Below are 18,249 nucleotides of genomic sequence, written 5' to 3'. Positions count from 1 at the left end.
GAGTGTCAACAAGTGTGTGGATCAAGGGGATCCAGTTGACATAGTCTACCTGGACTTCCAAAAAGCTTTCGACAAAGTTCCTCATCAAAGACTCCTGAGGAAACTTAGCGGTCATGGGATGAGGGGACAAGTACATGTGTGGATTGCTAACTGGTTGAAGGACAGGAAACAAAGGGTAGGTATAAATGGAGAGTTTTCACAGTGGAGGGAAGTAAGAAGTGGGGTCCCCCAGGGATCTGTACTGGGACCAGTGCTTTTTAATTTATTCATAAATGATCTAGAAGTAGGGGTAAGCAGCGAGGTGGCCAAATTTGCAGATGATACCAAAATCTTCCGGGTAGTGAAATCCAAAACGGATTGTGAAGAGCTCCAAAAGGATCTCTCCAATCTGGGGGAGTGGGCGACAAAATGGCAAATGCGGTTCAATGTTAGCAAGTGTAAAGTGATGCACATTGGGACAAAACACCCCAACTTCAAGTCTATGCTGAAGGGATCTGAGCTGTCGGTGACGGACCAGGAGAGGGATCTTGGGATCGTGGTGGACAGCTCGTTGAAAGTCTCGACTCAATGTGCGGCAGCTGTGAAAAAGGCAAATTCCATGCTAGGGATCATTAGAAAGGGGACTGAAAATAAAACGGCTAACATTATAATGCCCTTATACAAAACTTTGGTGCGACCACACTTGGCGTACTGTGTACAATTCTGGTCACCACATCTTAAAAAGGACATTGTTGAACTGGAAAAGGTACAGAAGAGGGCAACCAAAATGATCAAGGGCCTAGAGCACCTTTCTTATGAGGCAAGACTACATCACCTGGGGCTTTTTAGTTTAGAAAAAAGATGACTGTGGGGAGACATGATAGAGGTCTATAAAATCATGCATGGTGTGGAGAAAGTGGAGAGAGATTCTTTTCCCTCTCACACAACACTAGAACCAGGGGTCACTCCATGAAATTGATTGCCAGGAGGTCTAGGACCAACAAACAAGTATTTTTTCACACAACGCGTGATCCACTTGTGGAACTCTCTGCCACAGGATGTGGTGACAGCCAACAACCTGGATGGCTTTAAGTGGGGTTTGGATGACTTCATGGAGGAGAGGTCTATCAATGGCTACTAGTCAGAGGGCTGTGGGCCACCTCCAGCCTCAAAGGCAGGATGCCTCTGAGTACCAGTTGCAGGGGAGTAATGGCAGGTGAGACGGCACGTCCTCAACTCCTGTCTGTGGCTTCCAACGGCATCTGGTGGGCCACTGTGTGAAACAGGATGCTGGACTAGATGGGTCTTGGGCCTGATCCAGCAGGGCTGTTCTTATGTTTAACCCTTGTATCGACAGCTTTCAGCCCAAGCCTGATATAAAGAACTATTCTGAGCCATGTTTTGTTTCCGCAGCCCAGTTTGTATTGTGGACTATCTTCCTGGACTTCCCTTCTTGGTGGCCAGATTGCTGACACTGACATCACAAAGGGCAGTAGTTGGGAGTCAAAGAACGGGTGTGGAGGAGCAGCAGGCGTACCGTCTATTGGGCAAGGGGAGACTGTTGTCTCCCAACCCGCCACCTCAAAGGGCCCCCACAGAGGCAAGTCACATGACATTATCCATCCTGACTCCGCAGTGCCCACCCGATTGCAGCCCACTGCCTGGGCAGGCCACGCAATGGCCGGCGGCCGGTACATACGATGAATAGAGCTAGCGTGGTGTAGTGGTGTGGAGTGCTGGACTAGGACTGCGGGAGACCCGAGTTCAATTCCCCATTCAGCCATGAGACTTGCTGGGTGACTCTGGGCCAGTCACTTCTCTCCCAGCCTAACCTGCTTCACAGGGTTGTTGTGTAAGTATGTAGTACACTGCTCTGAGTTCCTTGGAGGAACAGCAGGATATAAAATTTATAATAAATAAATAAATAGGCGGGGCCCCTTTCCCTTGCTGCGCCTGCATGTCCTCTCTCCTGCATGTGTTTGCCGGGCCCACCCTACCCAGTTTATTGAGGCTGCTGCTCCCGCCTTCTGGTGGTTACAGACGTTTCTGCTGCAAGCTGAACCAGGGGAGGAGCAGGAAGTCATTGCCCTGTGAAGCGAAGAGGCCCAGAACAGCCCGCCTCCAATCAGCTAGTTTGATTTGTGCATTTCCTCCTTTTCATATTAAGCATGTTAGTGTAATTTAGATTGAAAGAGGCTGTGCCTCCTGCCAAAAGATTGTCTTTTGGATACTTCTGTTTTCATGGAAGTTGCTAATGCACCTCATCATAATCACATTCATTTGCAATGCATCAACTATTTTAAATATACATCCGCTTTCCTGTCAGGCTTGTACAAGAGGTTAAACATATATTCTTTTGTCAAATGGCCCTTTTAATGTGATGCTTGCTGGGATCCAATATGTTCTGCACACATTGGAATCAAACATCCACTGTTGTGTGCCAAAATTGCTAATAGGTTCAGATTTCTCAAAGTACAGAATTCCTGAGAACCTTTTAATTTAAACATTCAGGGTTTTGTTCCCCACCCTCTTTCTCTTTGTGAAAATAACTCCAAAGGAGAACCCACGGTCAGGAGTCACAAAAGTGTGTGTGTGTGTGTGTGGGGGTGTTTTGCAAAGTTTGTTGACTGGCTGGCTCAGCTGAGTGGAGGCATGGGGCGGTTGGTGGGGGTGCACTAGGCAAATGAAATAATTGAATTACTTTACTATGCAAGTAAATAATTTATGTTTCAATATTTATGTGCATTTTTAAAATTTGGGGCCCCTTCATAACATATGCTACAGGCCCCACACTAGCTTAATCCGGCCCTGCTCCGCGCGGCTTCTTCGCCGGTCTCCTTCCTTTAAAGTTGGTGCAGGGACTTGAGGGGCGCAAAGCGAGTGAGGCGGGCTCCGCTTGGAAAAGGGGTCCTCCAACTCTCCCTTCCTTCCCCAGCTACCCTGGGGGAAGCGGGAGCCCGGAGTCTCCTCCTCCGACCGAAGCCCCAAGGGGCGGACGTTTCCCTCCCTCACCCCGATTCCTGGCCATGCCGAGGAGTGGCTCCCCCCCCCCTCCGCCCCTGCTCGCAGCGCAGGCGGGCAGGGGCGAGGAGACGGTCGAAGTTTGATGCGGGGGAAGGAAGAGCGAGCCCGGTGATTGGCGGACGCGGCGCTGCTGGGGCTCCTCCGTGATGCGCCATGAGGAGTTAGCAGCAGCACCAGAAACCCAACCCGCTTCCTGCCTGCCTTCCCGTGTGCACGCCTGCTTGGTCTCTGGGCGCGCATACCCGTTGCCCTTGTTGCACTTGGGTTAGAAACAGCCCGCCCAGGAGAACAGCGTCTGTGGCCGACATGATCCTGTTTCTATAGCTGCGCGCCGGCGGCTTCAGTTCTGGTGAGGAACCCCCCCCCGCCCCCGCCCCCCCTTGTGTTGTTCAACTCTCGGAGACCCCGATAAGCAAACGGAGTGAGTGAGTCACTAACGGGCAGCCGCTTTTTCTTTTGTCCCAGTGCGCCCCCCCCATCTGTTCTGCAGCTAGTAGAAGGTGAAGGAGAGGAAGGCAGTGGGGGGGGGGCATTTCACCACCTCGCTTCCCGGCTCACTCCAACCTTGGTAGCCGCCGGGCGGGGGCTCCAAGCATGATCAAAAGGGGGCTCCTGAATTCCCGGAATCATCCTTGAAACGGGAGATGCCAGAAGGACCCCCCCCCGGCCACCGGTCTTGGCCCCCCCCCCCTCGCCGCCCGTCTGCAGCTGCCAGTCCCGTGGCGGCCGAACTGCCAGGTCTGGCGGGCTCTTATCCAGAGGAGGGCCGACTGGAGCACTCTGGGGAGCCCACCCGGAAGGCTCTCCGGTTGGCGTCGGAGAGAGGAGACTGCCTGAGCCGTGAGTCGCTGCTGGCGAGAGGGGGGCCTACCCGCGCCCAAGCCGCCCATTCCGGTGGCCGCCCCGCCGCCCATCCCCGCCGCCTCTGGCCGAGAGCCGCCCGCCGCAGGCTGCTGGTTGGGGAGGGCGGGGGGGGGTCCCTGAGCCCGCCCCGTCGCCCTTTCAACCCCGCGACGTCGAGCAGCGGAAGCAGCCGCTGGAGGAGGCGGGCGCGCGGCGGCAGATGGGCCGGCGAGGCTGCCGGCGGCTCCCCGCGTCCTCCGGCTTGCGGGGAGATGGCCGCGGAGAGCGCCTCCCAGGTCTGCTGCGGGGCGCCTGGCCGGTCGGCGGGCGGGCGGGCGGAGGGACGACACGGGTGCATTTCTCCACGTCTGCATGCTTCCCGGTCCAGCGGGCTGTCTCGGGTGGGAGCGGGAGGGGGTCGCGCCGCAGGCCCCCCGGAGATCGGCAGCCCTGCCTGGTGGGGGAGGCGAGCGCCACGTGGCTCTCTCCGGCGACCCGGGAGGATGGGGCCGGAATAACAGCCCCCCCCGCCGCCGCCGCCGCCCCCTTTGCTTTCTCCTGCCAGCCGCGCTCTTGTGGAGCAGCCGCCGCCGCCGCCCAGCAGCAGGTTCCCGGGAACGAAGCCGAGAGGTCGCAGAACCGGGCGGGGGTGTCCAGAGAGGTCATCTAGTAGTCCCACCTGCTGCTGCTGCTGCTGCTCCCGAAAGGAAATCCAGCGCTGGAGGACGAGCACCCCAAAGATGGCTGCCCAGCCTCTGCTCGCAGAGCGCCCCCCCGAGCCCCCCCCCCAAATCTGCCTTCCTGTAATTCAAGCCCATAAGCTGCTCCGGGCTGAAAGGACGGCTGCTGCCCTCCTGCTGCCGGGGCCCGCCCTGGGGTGCCTTTCCCTAACTGCGCGGGGTGGGGGCAGTTCATCTCAGCCCCTGCCGCTGCAGCTGGAGGAAGGAAGGTGCTCTGGGGCTTATAGGCACCCCCCCCCCCCGTGGGGTCAGACTGGTGAGCAAGGTCTCCTCGGAAGCGGCCCCTTGATCCGCCCTCTGGGGCTGCCGAGAGAGGGCAGTGGCTGCCCTGGTGGGGTGCTCTGCCGCCTTCAGCCATCCCAGGGACATAGGGTGGGTTGTGGTGACACCATGGGGGGGGGAGCTGCTCTGCGCATGCTCAGAGGCGTCCTCTTTTTGGTGGTTGCTTCCCTTGTTCCCAGGCATGGAAAGCAGGGCGGTGCTCTGGCTCCCCACAAGCCCCGAGGGAGGGGCCACCTTGCCTGAAACACTGGAAGGGATGGAAGAGCCTCAGAAGGGCCTCCTGGACGATCTCGCCAGATCCCTCTGGTCCAGCCTCCTGTCTCCCACTGTGGCCCCTCAGATGCCCCAGCAGGAAGCCCACCGGCCGCAGATGGGCCTGCCCCCCCCATTGCTCCCTGAAACTGGGATTCAGAGGCGCAGTGGGCCGGCACCTGGGCATGGCAGGCAGCCCCCGACAGGCGGGTCCTGGTCCGGGGTGCCTGTGAGCGCCGCCAGCGCCTGCTGCCCCCCTGCAGGTGGCGGGTGACTGAAGGGGCCCCGATCCTCTCTCTTCCAGATCCCAGTGGTGTTTGAGGACGTGGCCGTCTACTTCTCCCCAGAGGAGTGGGCCCAGCTGGCCGAGTGGCAGAAGGAGCTTTACCAGGATGTCATGGAGGACACCTTTGAGCTGGTGGCCTCCCTGGGTGAGGATCTGGGGCTGCGCATCTGCCCGGCCCTGCCGTTCGAGCAGACCTTGCCCAGGAGTCCTCTGGCTGCCCTGCTCTGCAGAACAGTTTCGAGGGACCAGAGCTGAGAGCTGGGTGGGGCTCAACATGTTGGAGGCCGCTGGGGGCTGGTGCCCAGTTCTGTTTCAGCCACAGGGCACAGAGCTTTTAAGACAGCAAAGAGGTAGATTTCAAAATAAATAACGATGTTTGTGTATAATCCACTGCCGTCGTTATTTATTTTGAATTCTGTACACCACACGCTCTGCCCCCAAAGCAGTGTACAATGTCCTCAAACGAGTCATGGAGATTGGTGCAGAAATTGGTCTCCTGGGCGCTTTCCAGACAAAACACCTCAGCAGGGGCAAAATGCTTCGGCTGGGCAGGGTCGTATTGGAAACCATCCCTAGAATCTCAAACTCCTACAACAGGAAATTACAGCTATTTTTCTGCAATGGACTTATTTTATTTATGTATTTATGTATCATATTTTAATACCGCCTGATAATATAAATCTCTAGGCGATGTACGAATCCCAGCATTAAAGCCACAGGTTAAAATACATAAGACACGATAAAAACAATATAAAACAAATTATTAAAATTCTAACTAAAAGCTTGTGAGAACAGGAAAGTCTTGAGGGCCTTCCTGAAAACAAACAGAGAAGGAGATGCTCTGATTTCAGCAGGGAGCATATTCCAAAGCCCTGGGGCAGCCACAGAGAAGGCCCAGTCCCAAGTCGCCACCAAGTGAGCCGGTGGCAACTGTAGCGGGACCTCTCCAGGAGATCGTAAAAGGCGGGAAGGTTCATGGCAAAGTTGTAGCACTAGATAGAACGCAAAGAGAAAAGCCGAAAGAAGGCTTCGGAAATGTGGACGGCCCTTTGCTGTCAGCGCAGGGACTGCCGTGTCACAACACAGGAAGGACGGAAGCACCCTTGGGAGATCCGTAGTGACCCTGTGGTCGGGTTTAATCAGGAAAGCGATCTGAAGGGTCTGATGCAAGCCCAGCGGGCAGCTTGCTGTAGCCTCGTTGCAGGCTGCTTCCCAAGGGTTTTCCTGGCCATGGTGACTTGATGATAAGGCCTCAGCCCTTATCAGAATTGGTACCCTCAGATGTATCCCCAATAGAGGCGAGAAATGTGGGGGGGGGCACCCCTTACTGGGCAGCTGCAGGCAGGCCACACTCTGTGGGCCTCAGTTGTCCCCCTGTAAAATGGGAGTGGCCGTGAGCTACTCTGGAGGGACTCACATTGGAAAGCACTTTGGGGACGCTGAGCAAGGCCAGGATCTCAATCCTCAGGGCTGCGCGGGATGGGGGGTGGGGTGGGGGGTGGGGATCAGAGGAATCTTCCTGGTGGGAGCTTTGGCGCAACCAGAAGTGCCGGTATGCTCAGCTGTGGCTCCCAAGGGCAGTTTTTCAGGTGTTGCCCAGGCACTTCAGGCCAAAGAGTGTGTGTGTGTGTGTGTGCGCGGGGGGGGGGGGCGGGGGGGGGGAGGCTGGGGGCTCCAATTGAGTTGGAAACTCTGAGGAAGGCCCCCTCAAGGCCCACTGCTGGCCGGTTTCTCCCGGGGCTGCTGCAGCGGCCACAGACTCAGCCGGGCGTCTCCCTCCCTCCCTCCCACATGCAGGGTCTGTGCCTCCCCCCAAACCGGCACTCCTATGCAAGATGGAGCAAGGGGAGGAGCCGTGCGTGGTGGATCCCCCCCCCAGCAGCAGCAGCAGCAGAGCGGAGGAGAGAGAAGCCTGTGGGGGCCCCAGTCCTGGTGAGTGGCGCTGACCTTAAACACCCCCCCCGAAAGGGCAGGAGCTTGAGCCGGGGGGGGGGGGCCTTTTGACGCAAGTGGGAGGCAAGAAGGTGGGAGCTGGCAGGGAGGGAGGCCAGCTGGCCAATCCTGGCTGCTCTAGGAGGAGCAGGTGGCCGCCGGCGGTAGATTCCTCCGCGGCTGGGTGTGGGGCTCCTGCCCCATATGCCGCCCCTCCGAGCCCCCTCCCCAGGTGCCTCCAGCCTCTGCACAGGCCGCCCTTGACCAGTGGTGCCGGCTGCCCCCCTGCCTCGCTTTCTCGGACTGGCCTCCGGCGGCCTCTTCCCTTCTGATGCAGAACTGGCAGGTGTCTCACTCTGGGCGGTGCTGGGCAGACGCCGCGTCTTCTGCTCTGGCCTGCGGCTGGATCCCCAGCAGCGCTGCTCCCCCGGTCCGGAGACCTCCCCAGCGGCCCTTCTCACCCGTGGCTGCCTTGAAGTGGCGGCTCTGAGATGCGGCTGGCTTCAAGTGGGGTCCCAGAGTCTCCCACGTGGGAGAAGAGCCACGGGAGGCCGGTTGGAACAGGAGTCATTAGTCATGAGCTGATCCATCGGATGGGGAAGCCTGGAGAGTGTTCCCCTTGCAGGGCTCCCCGATGCTGCTGGCTGCAACTCCCTCCTATGGCAGTTGTAGTCAACAACATCTGGGGATCTCTCCCTGCGGGGGGGGGAGCCCTGGCAGAGCCCCCCCCCGCAACAAAGGGGCGAGAAGCAGAGAAGGCTGCTTCTTGCTCCCCTGTGCAGTCCTGGGTGCTGACGTGCAGATGCCCCTTTGGAGCGGAAAAGTTGGCTGCCCAGTCCTCCAAGTACAATTAAACGACTTGGCAAAATGTCTAGGGGCAGCACAAGGGAGGGGCAGCATTGAATTGGGTGCTTGCCGGGTTTCCTCTGCTGTGCACAGTGTGCAGAGAGAGCCTGGGTCGCTTCTGCAGAGGAAAGCCAACCGCCGGCCTGTGGCCCAAGGGAGGAGGAGTTGGCTTCCCCTCTGGGAGCGAGCGCCAGGGTCAGACCCCGCCTCTCCCCAGAGGCCCTGGGGAGGTGGCTGCCCTTCGGCTCCTGTGACGGGCTGCCACCCTTGCAACCCAACCAGAGGGCTTTAGCGCTCCTGCCTTGGCCGCGCCCTCCTCACCTGTGGCCTTCCTGTCCCTTCTCCCCACAGCAGACTGGGGCGGGAGCGTCCAGCCGCAGGTGATCAAGGAGGAGGCGGTGGCCCCTGGGTCCTGGAGCCCCACCGCCTTCCCCGAGGGGCGCGTCCCGGGGCCAGACTTCCGCTCCCTTGAAAGGTGCCCCAGCTGGTGTGAGGTGAAGCTGACGGACCTGAGGAGCGTCCTGCAGGGCCCCTCGTGGGCGGGCGGGGGCTCCTTGGAGCCCGGGACCGTGAGCTGCGAGGAGCTGCTGATCTGCACCGAGTGCGGGGAGACCTTCGAGGAGATCGAGGCCCTGAGCGGCCACCAGGCCCGTCTCCATGCCGGGGAGCCGGGGAAAGGCCCCTTGGTCTGCCCGGCCTGCGGGAAGTGCTTCCGCTCCCGCCTCAACCTCCTGGCCCACAAGAAGCACCGCGGCAAGAGCCGGCACAGCTGCAGCCGGTGCCCCGCCGTCTGCTGCCTCAGGGGGGACCTGCTCCGCCACCGGGCGGCCCACACGGCCAAGGGGGGCCACCCTTGCGGGCTCTGTGGGCTGGTCTTCCAGCACAGGGGGCAGCTGCTGGCCCACAAGGGCGAGCACGGCGGGGGTCCGGCCCACCAGTGCCCCATCTGCAGCGCGGCCTTGGGCAGCCCGGCGGAGCTGCGGGAGCACCGGGCGGCCCACCAGGAGGAGCGGCCCTTTGCCTGCCGCCAGTGCGGGGAGCGCTTCAGCTGGAAGGAGAGCCTCCAGGTCCACCAGGGGCTGCGGCACGCCCAGGAGCGGGGCTACTCCTGCCCCACCTGCCAGAGGAGCTTCAGCCGCCGGGGCAACCTCCTGGCCCACCAGCGGCTGCACACGGGCGAGCTGTCCTTCGCCTGCCCCGAGTGCGAGCGCAGCTTCCCCACCAAGGCCAGCCTCATGGCTCACCGCCGGCTGCACCTCCGCGCCCGGCCCTCGGCCTGCCAGCACTGCGGCCGCGGCTTCCGCTCCCAGGAGAAGCTTCGCCAGCACCAGGCCTCCCACGGCGGCAGCGGAGAGCAGCAGCTCAAGCAGGAGGTCAAGCAGGAAGCCGGGGAGCCCTAGGGAGCGCGCCTGCCGCACCTGCTCTGGGCTGGCCCGGGGACACCCCGAGGGGCGGGCGAGGGCCCCCCAGAGCTGGGGCCAAGTCCCTGCTCAGCCACCCGCCTCCCTGGGCTAGTCGCTCTCTCGGCCTCCTAGGAAGGCAGCGAGGCTCAGTCCGAGGGGCCCTGGGAGAAGAGGAGTCCTGCGGAGAGGAGGGCATCGGCCCCAGAGCTCCTCTGGGGCGGGGGGGGGCTCCTCCCTGCGCCTGCTCACGGTTTCCGCTCAGCCTTCCTGAGGCGAGCGCAGCCGTCAAGCATGGGCCGTGGGGCAGGCCTCCTTGGCCAGCCAGTGGGCAGGCACGGTGCCATTCGGGGGGGCCCCGGCGGTGGGGCTGGGGTGCGCTTCTTGGCCTCTGTGCGGCTGCAAAGGACTGATGCGGGCTTCCCCCCGCGCCCACTCGAAGTGACCAACCCTTCTGGGCCGGCCTCCCAGACCATTCCTGTGGTGCAGAATGGACTTCCTAGCCCTCCTGAGACCCCCCCCCCCGGGGTAAAACGCAGCCGCTCTTGGCAATCCCCAGCTTTTGGGAGGCTGATGGAAAGAGGCTGGGGGAAGGGGCAGGGGCATTCTGGGCCAGGGAGCTCTGGAAGAACTTCCCCCTTCCAAGGGCAGGGGTTGGGGGGGTGGGCTGTCTGCACCCCTCCCGCTCAGCTGACCCTTCAGTGCCCCACCTCTGGGTTCTTGGCAGGTGAGTCTGTGCCCCGCTAAGCAAGCACTCACTCTCTCTTCTCGTGCCCCACCCCCCTTTCAAGGCAACAGCCGGCCAGGGCCCCCCTCCTGGCTTTCGCCCCCCTTGTCGACAGCCAGCCGCCCCCCTGCTTGGTGGAGGCCCTGGTGCAGCGTTTCCTGGGCCGTCTGCGGAGGCGCCTCTGAGGTGGTCCACGCCAGCTTCTGGAGCCGCCTTAGGCGGAGGGGGGCATGGGTCCCCTGGCGGTGCCCGCCTGGTCTGTCTGGTGCCCGCTGCCGGCTGCCTTGGGCGGGGCCTTCTGTCCCCTGCTCTGCCGCCAGGGATTGCGCTGGGGACCTCCGGCCTGCAAAAGCCCTGCTCTGCTCGCCAGCGGCGCCCCGGTGCCCTGTGTGTGTCTGAAGGGCTGTAAGCAGCGGCCGGGGACTGCTGCGCCTCCCTGCTCTCTGGCTTCCTTGACTGGCGGCGGCGGTGGCGGCAGCGGCGGCAGCTCCCCATGGAGCCTCTTTGCCCTGGAGGTGCCGGGGATGGAACCTGCAGCCCCGGCCGCTGCGTCTCTGCAGAGCTACTGTGCCCCCCCCGCCCACGTGTCCCCACGTGAATCTGGTGGGCTGCTCCCCACCACTCTGCACGGCTGAGGAGGGCGACAATCTCTGTCATGCAGTTTCTCCAGAAAGCCTTGCTCTGGTTTTGGCGAAACCTGAACCCAGAATTGCTTGGAATACCAAATTGGATGCAAGGAATATCTTACAAATGCCTGGAGCAAAAACATCGATCCTTTCCCACACATAGAACATATATAGTAGCATATGTGGCTGAGGTGTTTTCCTTTTTTTTTTTTTTTTTTGCGGGGGGGGGGACATTTAATTTTTCCAATGCAAAAAGCTCCACACGTGAGCCTCTCAGCTCACTCCTCCAATGATACCAATTCCAGTATTGCCGATATGTTGCCGCAGTCGCATCTTGTGAGTTCTGCAGGCACAATTTGCAGTATTGTGCACTTTGTTTAATAAAGCTTTATCCCCTTCTAATCAAACTCTTTTCAAAACAGTTCTTTTTCTAGGCATTACGTGCCGGGTGAACCTGCACAAAAAGCAAACTACTCTGCTCAGGGCTGGCCCTAGAAAATCTTGGGGCCTCCTGCAAAATCAGGCTTGGGGGCCCTTTTGTACAGCTAATTGCCTTTGGGCTAAGGAGTGGGGAGGTCCCTTGGCTGCCCCTCGACCTCAGCTGGGCTGGCAACCATCTAGACCACAAGGAAGCCTCCAAGCCCCTTCTCCTTGCCTCATTTTCATTGCAGGGGTGATGCAGCGTCACCCAATGAAGCTGAGTGGCAGGAGATTTAGGATGGAGAAAAGGGGGAACTTCTCACTGTGTAGCATTAACCCCAGGGATTCACTGTGCACTTTGCATCCAGAAGGTGCGAGGTTCAGTTTCCAGCTGCGAGGTTCTTGGGTAGCAGAGCTGGGGAAGAGCTGCAAGGGCTGCTGCCAGTCAGGGTAGTAGACAATACCGGGCTAGGTGGTCCAAAGTCCTGACTCAGGGCAGGGAAGCTTCCTATGTCCAGGGACAACGTATGGGATAGACCCCCTGCTTTCCACACCGAAAGGGCCCGGTCCGGCAGCTCTGGCGTCCTCAGTATCTGAAAGCCTGTCTCACAGGAGGATGGCCTCTGAGACCGCGCTCTGCCTCTCCCCTCCTGTTGCTGTTCTGAACAGACCCAGCCCAGCACGACCCCCCCCCCCCGCCCACAGGCTGAAACCAGCCCTGACTCTGCTCCCTTGTGCTCACCGATTTAGCGGCTCCCCTCCCACGGGTGGAACTACAGGACCTGGAGGAGAAAAGCAGCACCCCAGGGGAGCCCACGGGGAACCCCCTCCCTCCCCTGTTTGGGAGGGGGACGCTTTCCTTCCTGGCTCCCCATGCAGGGTGATGGCAAAGGCCATGCCTGGAGAGACAGGAGAGGGGCAGTGGCCCACGGCTGCTTCCCGAGGGGTACGCTTTAACCCGAACTGGCTCAAGCCCCCTCTGGCATTTTTTTGGGGGGGAGGAGGCATGGCTGCCCCCGCCCTGGGCTTCCAGGTCGCAAACTTGAGAGGCCACCACCAGCCAGTCCTTGCCTGGTCTCAGCAGGCCCCTCCCACTGGGCCGCCTCCTCCCCTTGTCTTGTGGGTGGCCTTTTTTAAAGGTGGGGAGGGGGCTCTTCTGGTTGCAAGAGAGAGGGCGGGGGTGGTGCAGTGCTGGGACTGGCCAAGGCATTGCTGCCCTGGAGGGGCCACCCACCCCACCCATGTGCCTGCTGCCAGGAGGAGCCCGGCTTCTGTTGGGCTTGGGGAGACAGCAGCACCCGCTGAAGGAACGGCATTTCACAGCACGGAGGACCCCAGGCCATGTGGGGCAGTATAGAAATCAAATTAATAAATTGATGATGATGATGATAGATAGATAGATAGATAGATAGATAGATAAATAAATAAATAAATAAATAAATAAAGTGGACCCTGGGTGCCCTCTTGGCTTAGCTGTGATCTTATGTTTTAATTCAGGTGACAAGGCCAGGTTTCTTTGGAAATGTACAACCACACATTACAATTTAAGTTATGGAAAAGCAGTATAATAATAAATAAAATAAGGAAATTTTTATTTGTTAGCTACCCCAAAACAAATTGTTCTCTGGGTGGCTCAATGTTAAAAAACATCCAATAAAAATACCTAAGACAAGACAAACAAATCACAAGACACACACAACAAATACAATACACTTTAAAAATTTGTTTTTAAACTCTTAATATGTATAAGTGTTTTTAACTGTTTATATACAGTTATATACAGGGAAATAAGTATTTGATCCCCTGCTGATTTTGTCCGTTTGCCCTCTGACACAGAAATGACCAGGCTATAATTGGAATGGTAGGTTTATCGTAGCTGTGAGAGACAGAATAACAACAAACAAACCCCCAGAAGCCCAGTGCCCAAAAGTCAGCGATGGATGTGCATTGTAGTGAGGGAAATAAGTATTCGATCCCCTATCAACCAGCAAGATTTCAGGCTCCCAGGTGTCTTTTCACTATATGCAGGTCACGAGCTGAGATGAGGAACACCCTCTGTAAGGGAGTGCTCCTAATCCCAGCTTGTTACAGTACCTGTATAAAAGACACCCGTCCATAGAAGCAAGCAATCACTCAGCTTCCAAACTCACCACCATGCCCAAGACCAAAGAGCTGTCGAAGGATGTCAGGGACAAGGTTGTAGACCTGCACAAGGCTGGACTGGGCTACAGGACTATCGCCAAGCAGCTTGGTGAGAAGGTGACTACAGTTGGCACGATCACTCGCAAATGGAAGAAACACAAAATAACTGTCAATCTCCCTCGGTCTGGGGCTCCATGCAAGATCTCACCTCGTGGAGGTGATCATGATCATGAGAACAGTGACAAAGCAGCCCAGAACTACACGGGGGGAACTTGTCAATGATCTCAGGGCAGCTGGAACCATAGTCACCAAGAAAACAATTGGTAACACACTACGCCGTGAAGGACTGAAATCTTGCAGTGCCCGCAAGGTCCCCCTGCTCAAGGCAGCACATGTACAGGCCCGTCTGCAGTTTGCCAATGCACATCTGAATGATCCAGAGGAGAACTGGGCGAAAGTGTTGTGGTCAAATGAGACCAAAATCGAGCTCTTTGGCATCAACTCAACTCGCCGTGTGTGGAGGAGGAGGAATGCTGCCTACGAGCCCAAGAACACCATCCCCACCGTCAAACATGGAGGTGGACACATTATGCTTTGGGGTGTTTTTCTGCTAAGGGGACAGGACACCTTCACCGCATCGAAGGGACGATGGACGGGACCATGTACCGTCAGATCTTGGGTGAGCACCTCCTTCCCTCAGCCAGGGCATTGAGAATGGGTCGTGGATGGGTATTCCAGCATGACAACGACCCAAAACACACAGCCAAGGCAACAAAGGTGTGGCTCCAGAAGAAGCACATGAAGGTCCTGGAGTGGCCCAGCCAGTCTCCAGACCTGAATCCCATAGGAAATCTGTGGAGGGACCTGAAGGTTCGGGTTGCCAAACATCAGCCTCGAAACCTTTCTGACTTGGAGAGGATCTGCAAAGAGGAGTGGGACAACATCCCTCCTGGGTTGTGTGCAAACCTGGTGGCCAACTACAAGAAACGTCTGACCTCTGTGATTGCCAACAAGGGTTTTGCCACCAAGGACTAAGACATCTTTTGTGAAGGGATCGAATACTTATTTCCCTCACTACCATGCAAATCCATCGCTGACTTTTGGGCACTGGGCTTTTGAGGGTTTGTTTGTTGTTATTCTGTCTCTCACAGCTACAATAAACCTACCATTCCAATTATAGCCTGGTCGTTTCTGTGTCAGAGGGCAAACGGACAAAATCAGCAGGGGATCCAATACTTATTTCCCTCACTGTATATAACCAGGTTTTAAAAGGCTGAGTGGACAAAAAGGTCTTCACCTGGCGTCTAAAAGAACAAAGTGACTCTGCGCCAGGCGAGCCTCTCGGAGGGGCTGTTCCATGGAGGGGGTGTCACCACCAAAAGGGCCCACTCCCTAGCAGCCACCCCCTCCCCTCATATGGCAGGGGCAGCTCTCTTGGGTAAGAGAACCCCTCTTATGTTAGTGGATGTACAGGAAGGACCACGTGTGGAAGCCCTCCTCCTCCTCTGGAAGCCCAGGCTCCGATCCTGCCAGCCAGCCAGCCGGTGACCTGAGGGCACATCTGGGCAAATGAGACTGATTTTTATCTGTGTAAACCACTTCGGGGGCTTTCATGGTGGGAAGGAGGTATATAAATATTGGAGCTCCAAATATTGGAGCTCAGGGGGAGGTGACAATGGGGCTTCAGGGTGTCTGCAGCAGGCAAACACCTTTCTTTCCCTTCTCCGCGGAGCGATGGGGGGCCTCGCGAGACGGGCTGCTGGACTCGGAAGGCAGCAGCGCCCCCGGCCATCCGCAGCGCGCAGTTCTTCTTCTCCTCGCCCCAGACGACGGCGCTGGGGCTGCTGCAGCCCCGCGGGCGCAAACCTCAGCGGCGAGCAGGGCATCCTCCTCCTCTCCATGCCGCAGCAGGAGTCATAAGAACAGCCCTGCTGGATCAGGCCCTGCAAGGAGGCCCATCTAGTCCAGCATCCTGTTTCGCACAGTGGCCCACCAGATGCCGCTGGAAGCCACAGGCAGGAGTTGAGGGCATGCCCTCCCTCCTGCTGTTACTCCCCTGCAACTGGTACTCAGAGGCACCCTGCCCTTGAGGCAGGAGGTGGCCCACAGCCCTCCGACTAGTAGCCATTGATAGACCTCTCCTCCACGAAGTCATCCAAACCCCTCTTAAAGCCTTCCAGGTTGTTGGCTGTCACCACATCCGGTGGCAGAGAGTTCCACCAGTGGATCATGCGTTGTGTGAAAAAGTACTTCCGTTGGTTGGTCCTAGACCTGCTGGCAAGCCATTTCCTGGCGTGAGCCCTGGTTCTAGTGTTGTGCGAGTCCTTCCTTTCCAAGCCGCCCCCCGAAGACGACGCCCGCGCAGAAAGAGGGGCTTCTTCTGGCTTCTTCTTTTTTTGCGGGGGGGGGGGGCGAGGCTGGGTCTTGGCCTTCCGTCTGCCGGGGACTGCGGATCACGGGCTTGCCGAGTCCCCCGCCCCGCCGAGGCAGCAGCACCTGGAGTTCGCGGGGGCCTCCCTCCCTCCCCCCCAGGCCCCCCGCCCGCAGTAGGGCTGGCGCCTGGCGGGGAGAGCGCCCCGTCGGAGCGGGGGGGGGGGCTGTGTGTTCTTTGCCCGCCCCTGCCGGGAGGGGGAGCCCGGAGGGGCCGCCGCGGGGCTGAGCGAGGAGGAGGCGGAGGCCGGGAGGGGGAGGGGCGCCCCGCCTGCCCGCCCGCCGCGGCCCCCCGTGCGTGCCCGGATCGTGGCCTGCTCCGCCCCCTCGGGGGCTCTCCGTCTGCGGGGCGTGAAGCTGGGTGGGGGGGACGACTTCTTGATCCTGCGCGGGGCGGCGGCGAGGAACGCCCCCCCCCGGCGAGGGGGTCCTCTGGCGCCCCTCCCCTCTCCTTCTCTGTGGCGCGCGGGGGGGGGCGCAGACCAGGCCCCGCCTCTCCTCGACGGGGGGGGGGGGGGACTGCGGGCGCCGGGCGGGGGAGCGGAGAGCGCAGGGGCTGCCGGGAGCTGTAGTCTCCTCTCCGCCTCCCACATACAACAAAGGCGGGCAGCGAGCGGCAGGCGGGGGCGGCCTGGCTCCCCCCCCCGTCCTCCTCCGGGTAGCGGCGGGCGCAGCAGCAGCAGCAGCAGCACCGGGGCCAGGGCTTGGTGTGCCCCCCCCCCCGCCTCCAGCCCGCCGCCCTGGAGAGCCCGGCCAGGTAGGTGCTGCTCCGCCCGAGACTGCGCCCCCCAGGCCCCTCGGGGAGGGCGGACGGAGAGGCTCCCCCAGCTCCCCCCCCTCGACCTCGCAGACTGCCCCACCGCGGCCTCGGGGAGGGGCTGCAGCCAGTCTCCCCCGCCAGCAGCAGCAGCCGCCCCCCCCCCCGCGCGCCGCGTGCTGCCCTGCGAGTCCTGGCGGGGGGGCCGGGGCGGGAGGGATGCCGGCAGCAGCAACAGCAGCAGTGTCCCCCCTCCCTGGGTGGAGCTGGCGGGGGTCACCGCCTGGGGGCAGCCGGGAAAACGCCTCCTCCCCGCCCCCAGGCCCAGGCGAGCTGCAAGCTCCCCGGGGCAGAGCTCTGCGGCCCGCCGCTGTCTCCTCCCTCGGCCTGCTCGGCCCTCCGGCTTTTATTGTTAGGTTTCTATACCGCCTTTCATTAAAAACAATCTCAAGGCTTGGCGCGACCCCCCTGCAGGCTGCAGCATCGCCCTTCATGCCCCCCCCCACCCCCGAGACTGAACATACTCGGCTCCTTTCGCCACCCCTCGCAGGGCTTGTTTTCCAGCGGCCGCCCCCCCCCCCCCCCCCCGCAGAAGGCCCCGGACAGGGTCAGGCCCCGGCAGCATCTCCAGGTGGGCTCGGAAAGACTCTGGCCTGCAGCCATCTCTGTATCTCTGTCTGTATCTATTTAAAACTACGGCTTGGGCTGGCTCACAACCATAAAATAGATAGGAAATACAATAAAAGTAATAAAATTAACCAAATTAAGTAAACAAAAAAGTCAGGTTAAAAACCACAATCAGAATTAAGTTTCAGATTAAAAGTTATTTTAAAAGCTAAAAATTGAGAACCATAAGAACTAAAGCACCTACCAGATATAACCAAAGATGGAGCATTAAAAGCCTCTTTAAAAAGATATGTTTTTAGTTGTTTTTTAAAAGCATTGAGGGTGGGTGTTCAGAAGGTGAGGGGCCACAACCAGAAAGGCTAGTCCCCACCACCCTGTTAGTGGCGGGGCCATGAGCAGGGGCTGAAAGGAGGGCCCTGGCAGGTTCCGATGGGCAAATGCGGTCCGACAGGTACCCCGGCCTCAAGCCGTGTAGAGCTTTAAAGGTCAAGACCAGCACCTTGAGTCTCGCCCAGAAGTGGACCGGTAACCAAGGATGGCTGTGACACTCCTGAAGTGACTTGCGCCCACGAGCATCCTTGCAGCAGCATTGTGGACCAGCTGAAGCTTCTGAACAGTCTTCAAGGGCAGCCCCATGTAGAGCGCATTGCAGTAGTCCAATCTGGATGTTACTGGCACGTGAGTGAGTGAGGTCAGGTCTGACTTCTCCAAGTAGGGTTGCAACTGGCGTGCCAGCCATAGTTGGTAAAAGGCGCTTCTGCACACTGCCGCCCCCTGCACCTCCAAGGACAGTGTTGGGTCCAGAAGCACCCCCAAGCTGTGGACTTTGTCTTTCAGAGGGAGTGTGACTCCGTCCAAGAGCAGAATTGCCTCATTACTCGGATGTTCAGTTCAACCTTCCGTTTTACCTGGATTGAGTTTCAGCCTGTTTGCCCC

At 59.3% G+C, this 18,249-nt stretch overlaps 1 protein-coding gene across 1 annotated transcript in view; it reads left to right on the top strand.

Annotated features, from left to right (window-relative positions):
- Positions 1-3,876: 3,876 nt before the first annotated feature.
- The window catches only part of LOC128331391 (zinc finger protein 628-like), a 30,456-nt gene continuing 16,083 nt past the window's right edge, over positions 3,877-18,249 (top strand). Inside the window, exons 1-6 of the mRNA XM_053264736.1 lie at positions 3,877-4,142; positions 5,425-5,551; positions 7,204-7,338; positions 8,536-9,577; positions 10,376-10,457; positions 16,592-16,686. Of these exons, the coding sequence (XP_053120711.1) occupies positions 4,119-4,142; positions 5,425-5,551; positions 7,204-7,338; positions 8,536-9,577; positions 10,376-10,457; positions 16,592-16,686 (1,505 nt within the window). The 5' untranslated portion in view covers positions 3,877-4,118. The remainder of the gene's footprint in view (positions 4,143-5,424; positions 5,552-7,203; positions 7,339-8,535; positions 9,578-10,375; positions 10,458-16,591; positions 16,687-18,249) is intronic.

Source organism: Hemicordylus capensis, chromosome 6 (genome assembly GCF_027244095.1).
Source record: "Hemicordylus capensis ecotype Gifberg chromosome 6, rHemCap1.1.pri, whole genome shotgun sequence".
Taxonomy (NCBI): Eukaryota; Metazoa; Chordata; class Lepidosauria; order Squamata; family Cordylidae; genus Hemicordylus; species Hemicordylus capensis.
The sequence above is the reverse complement of the archived record's forward strand: the minus strand, read 5'-3'. Positions and strand labels throughout refer to the sequence as shown.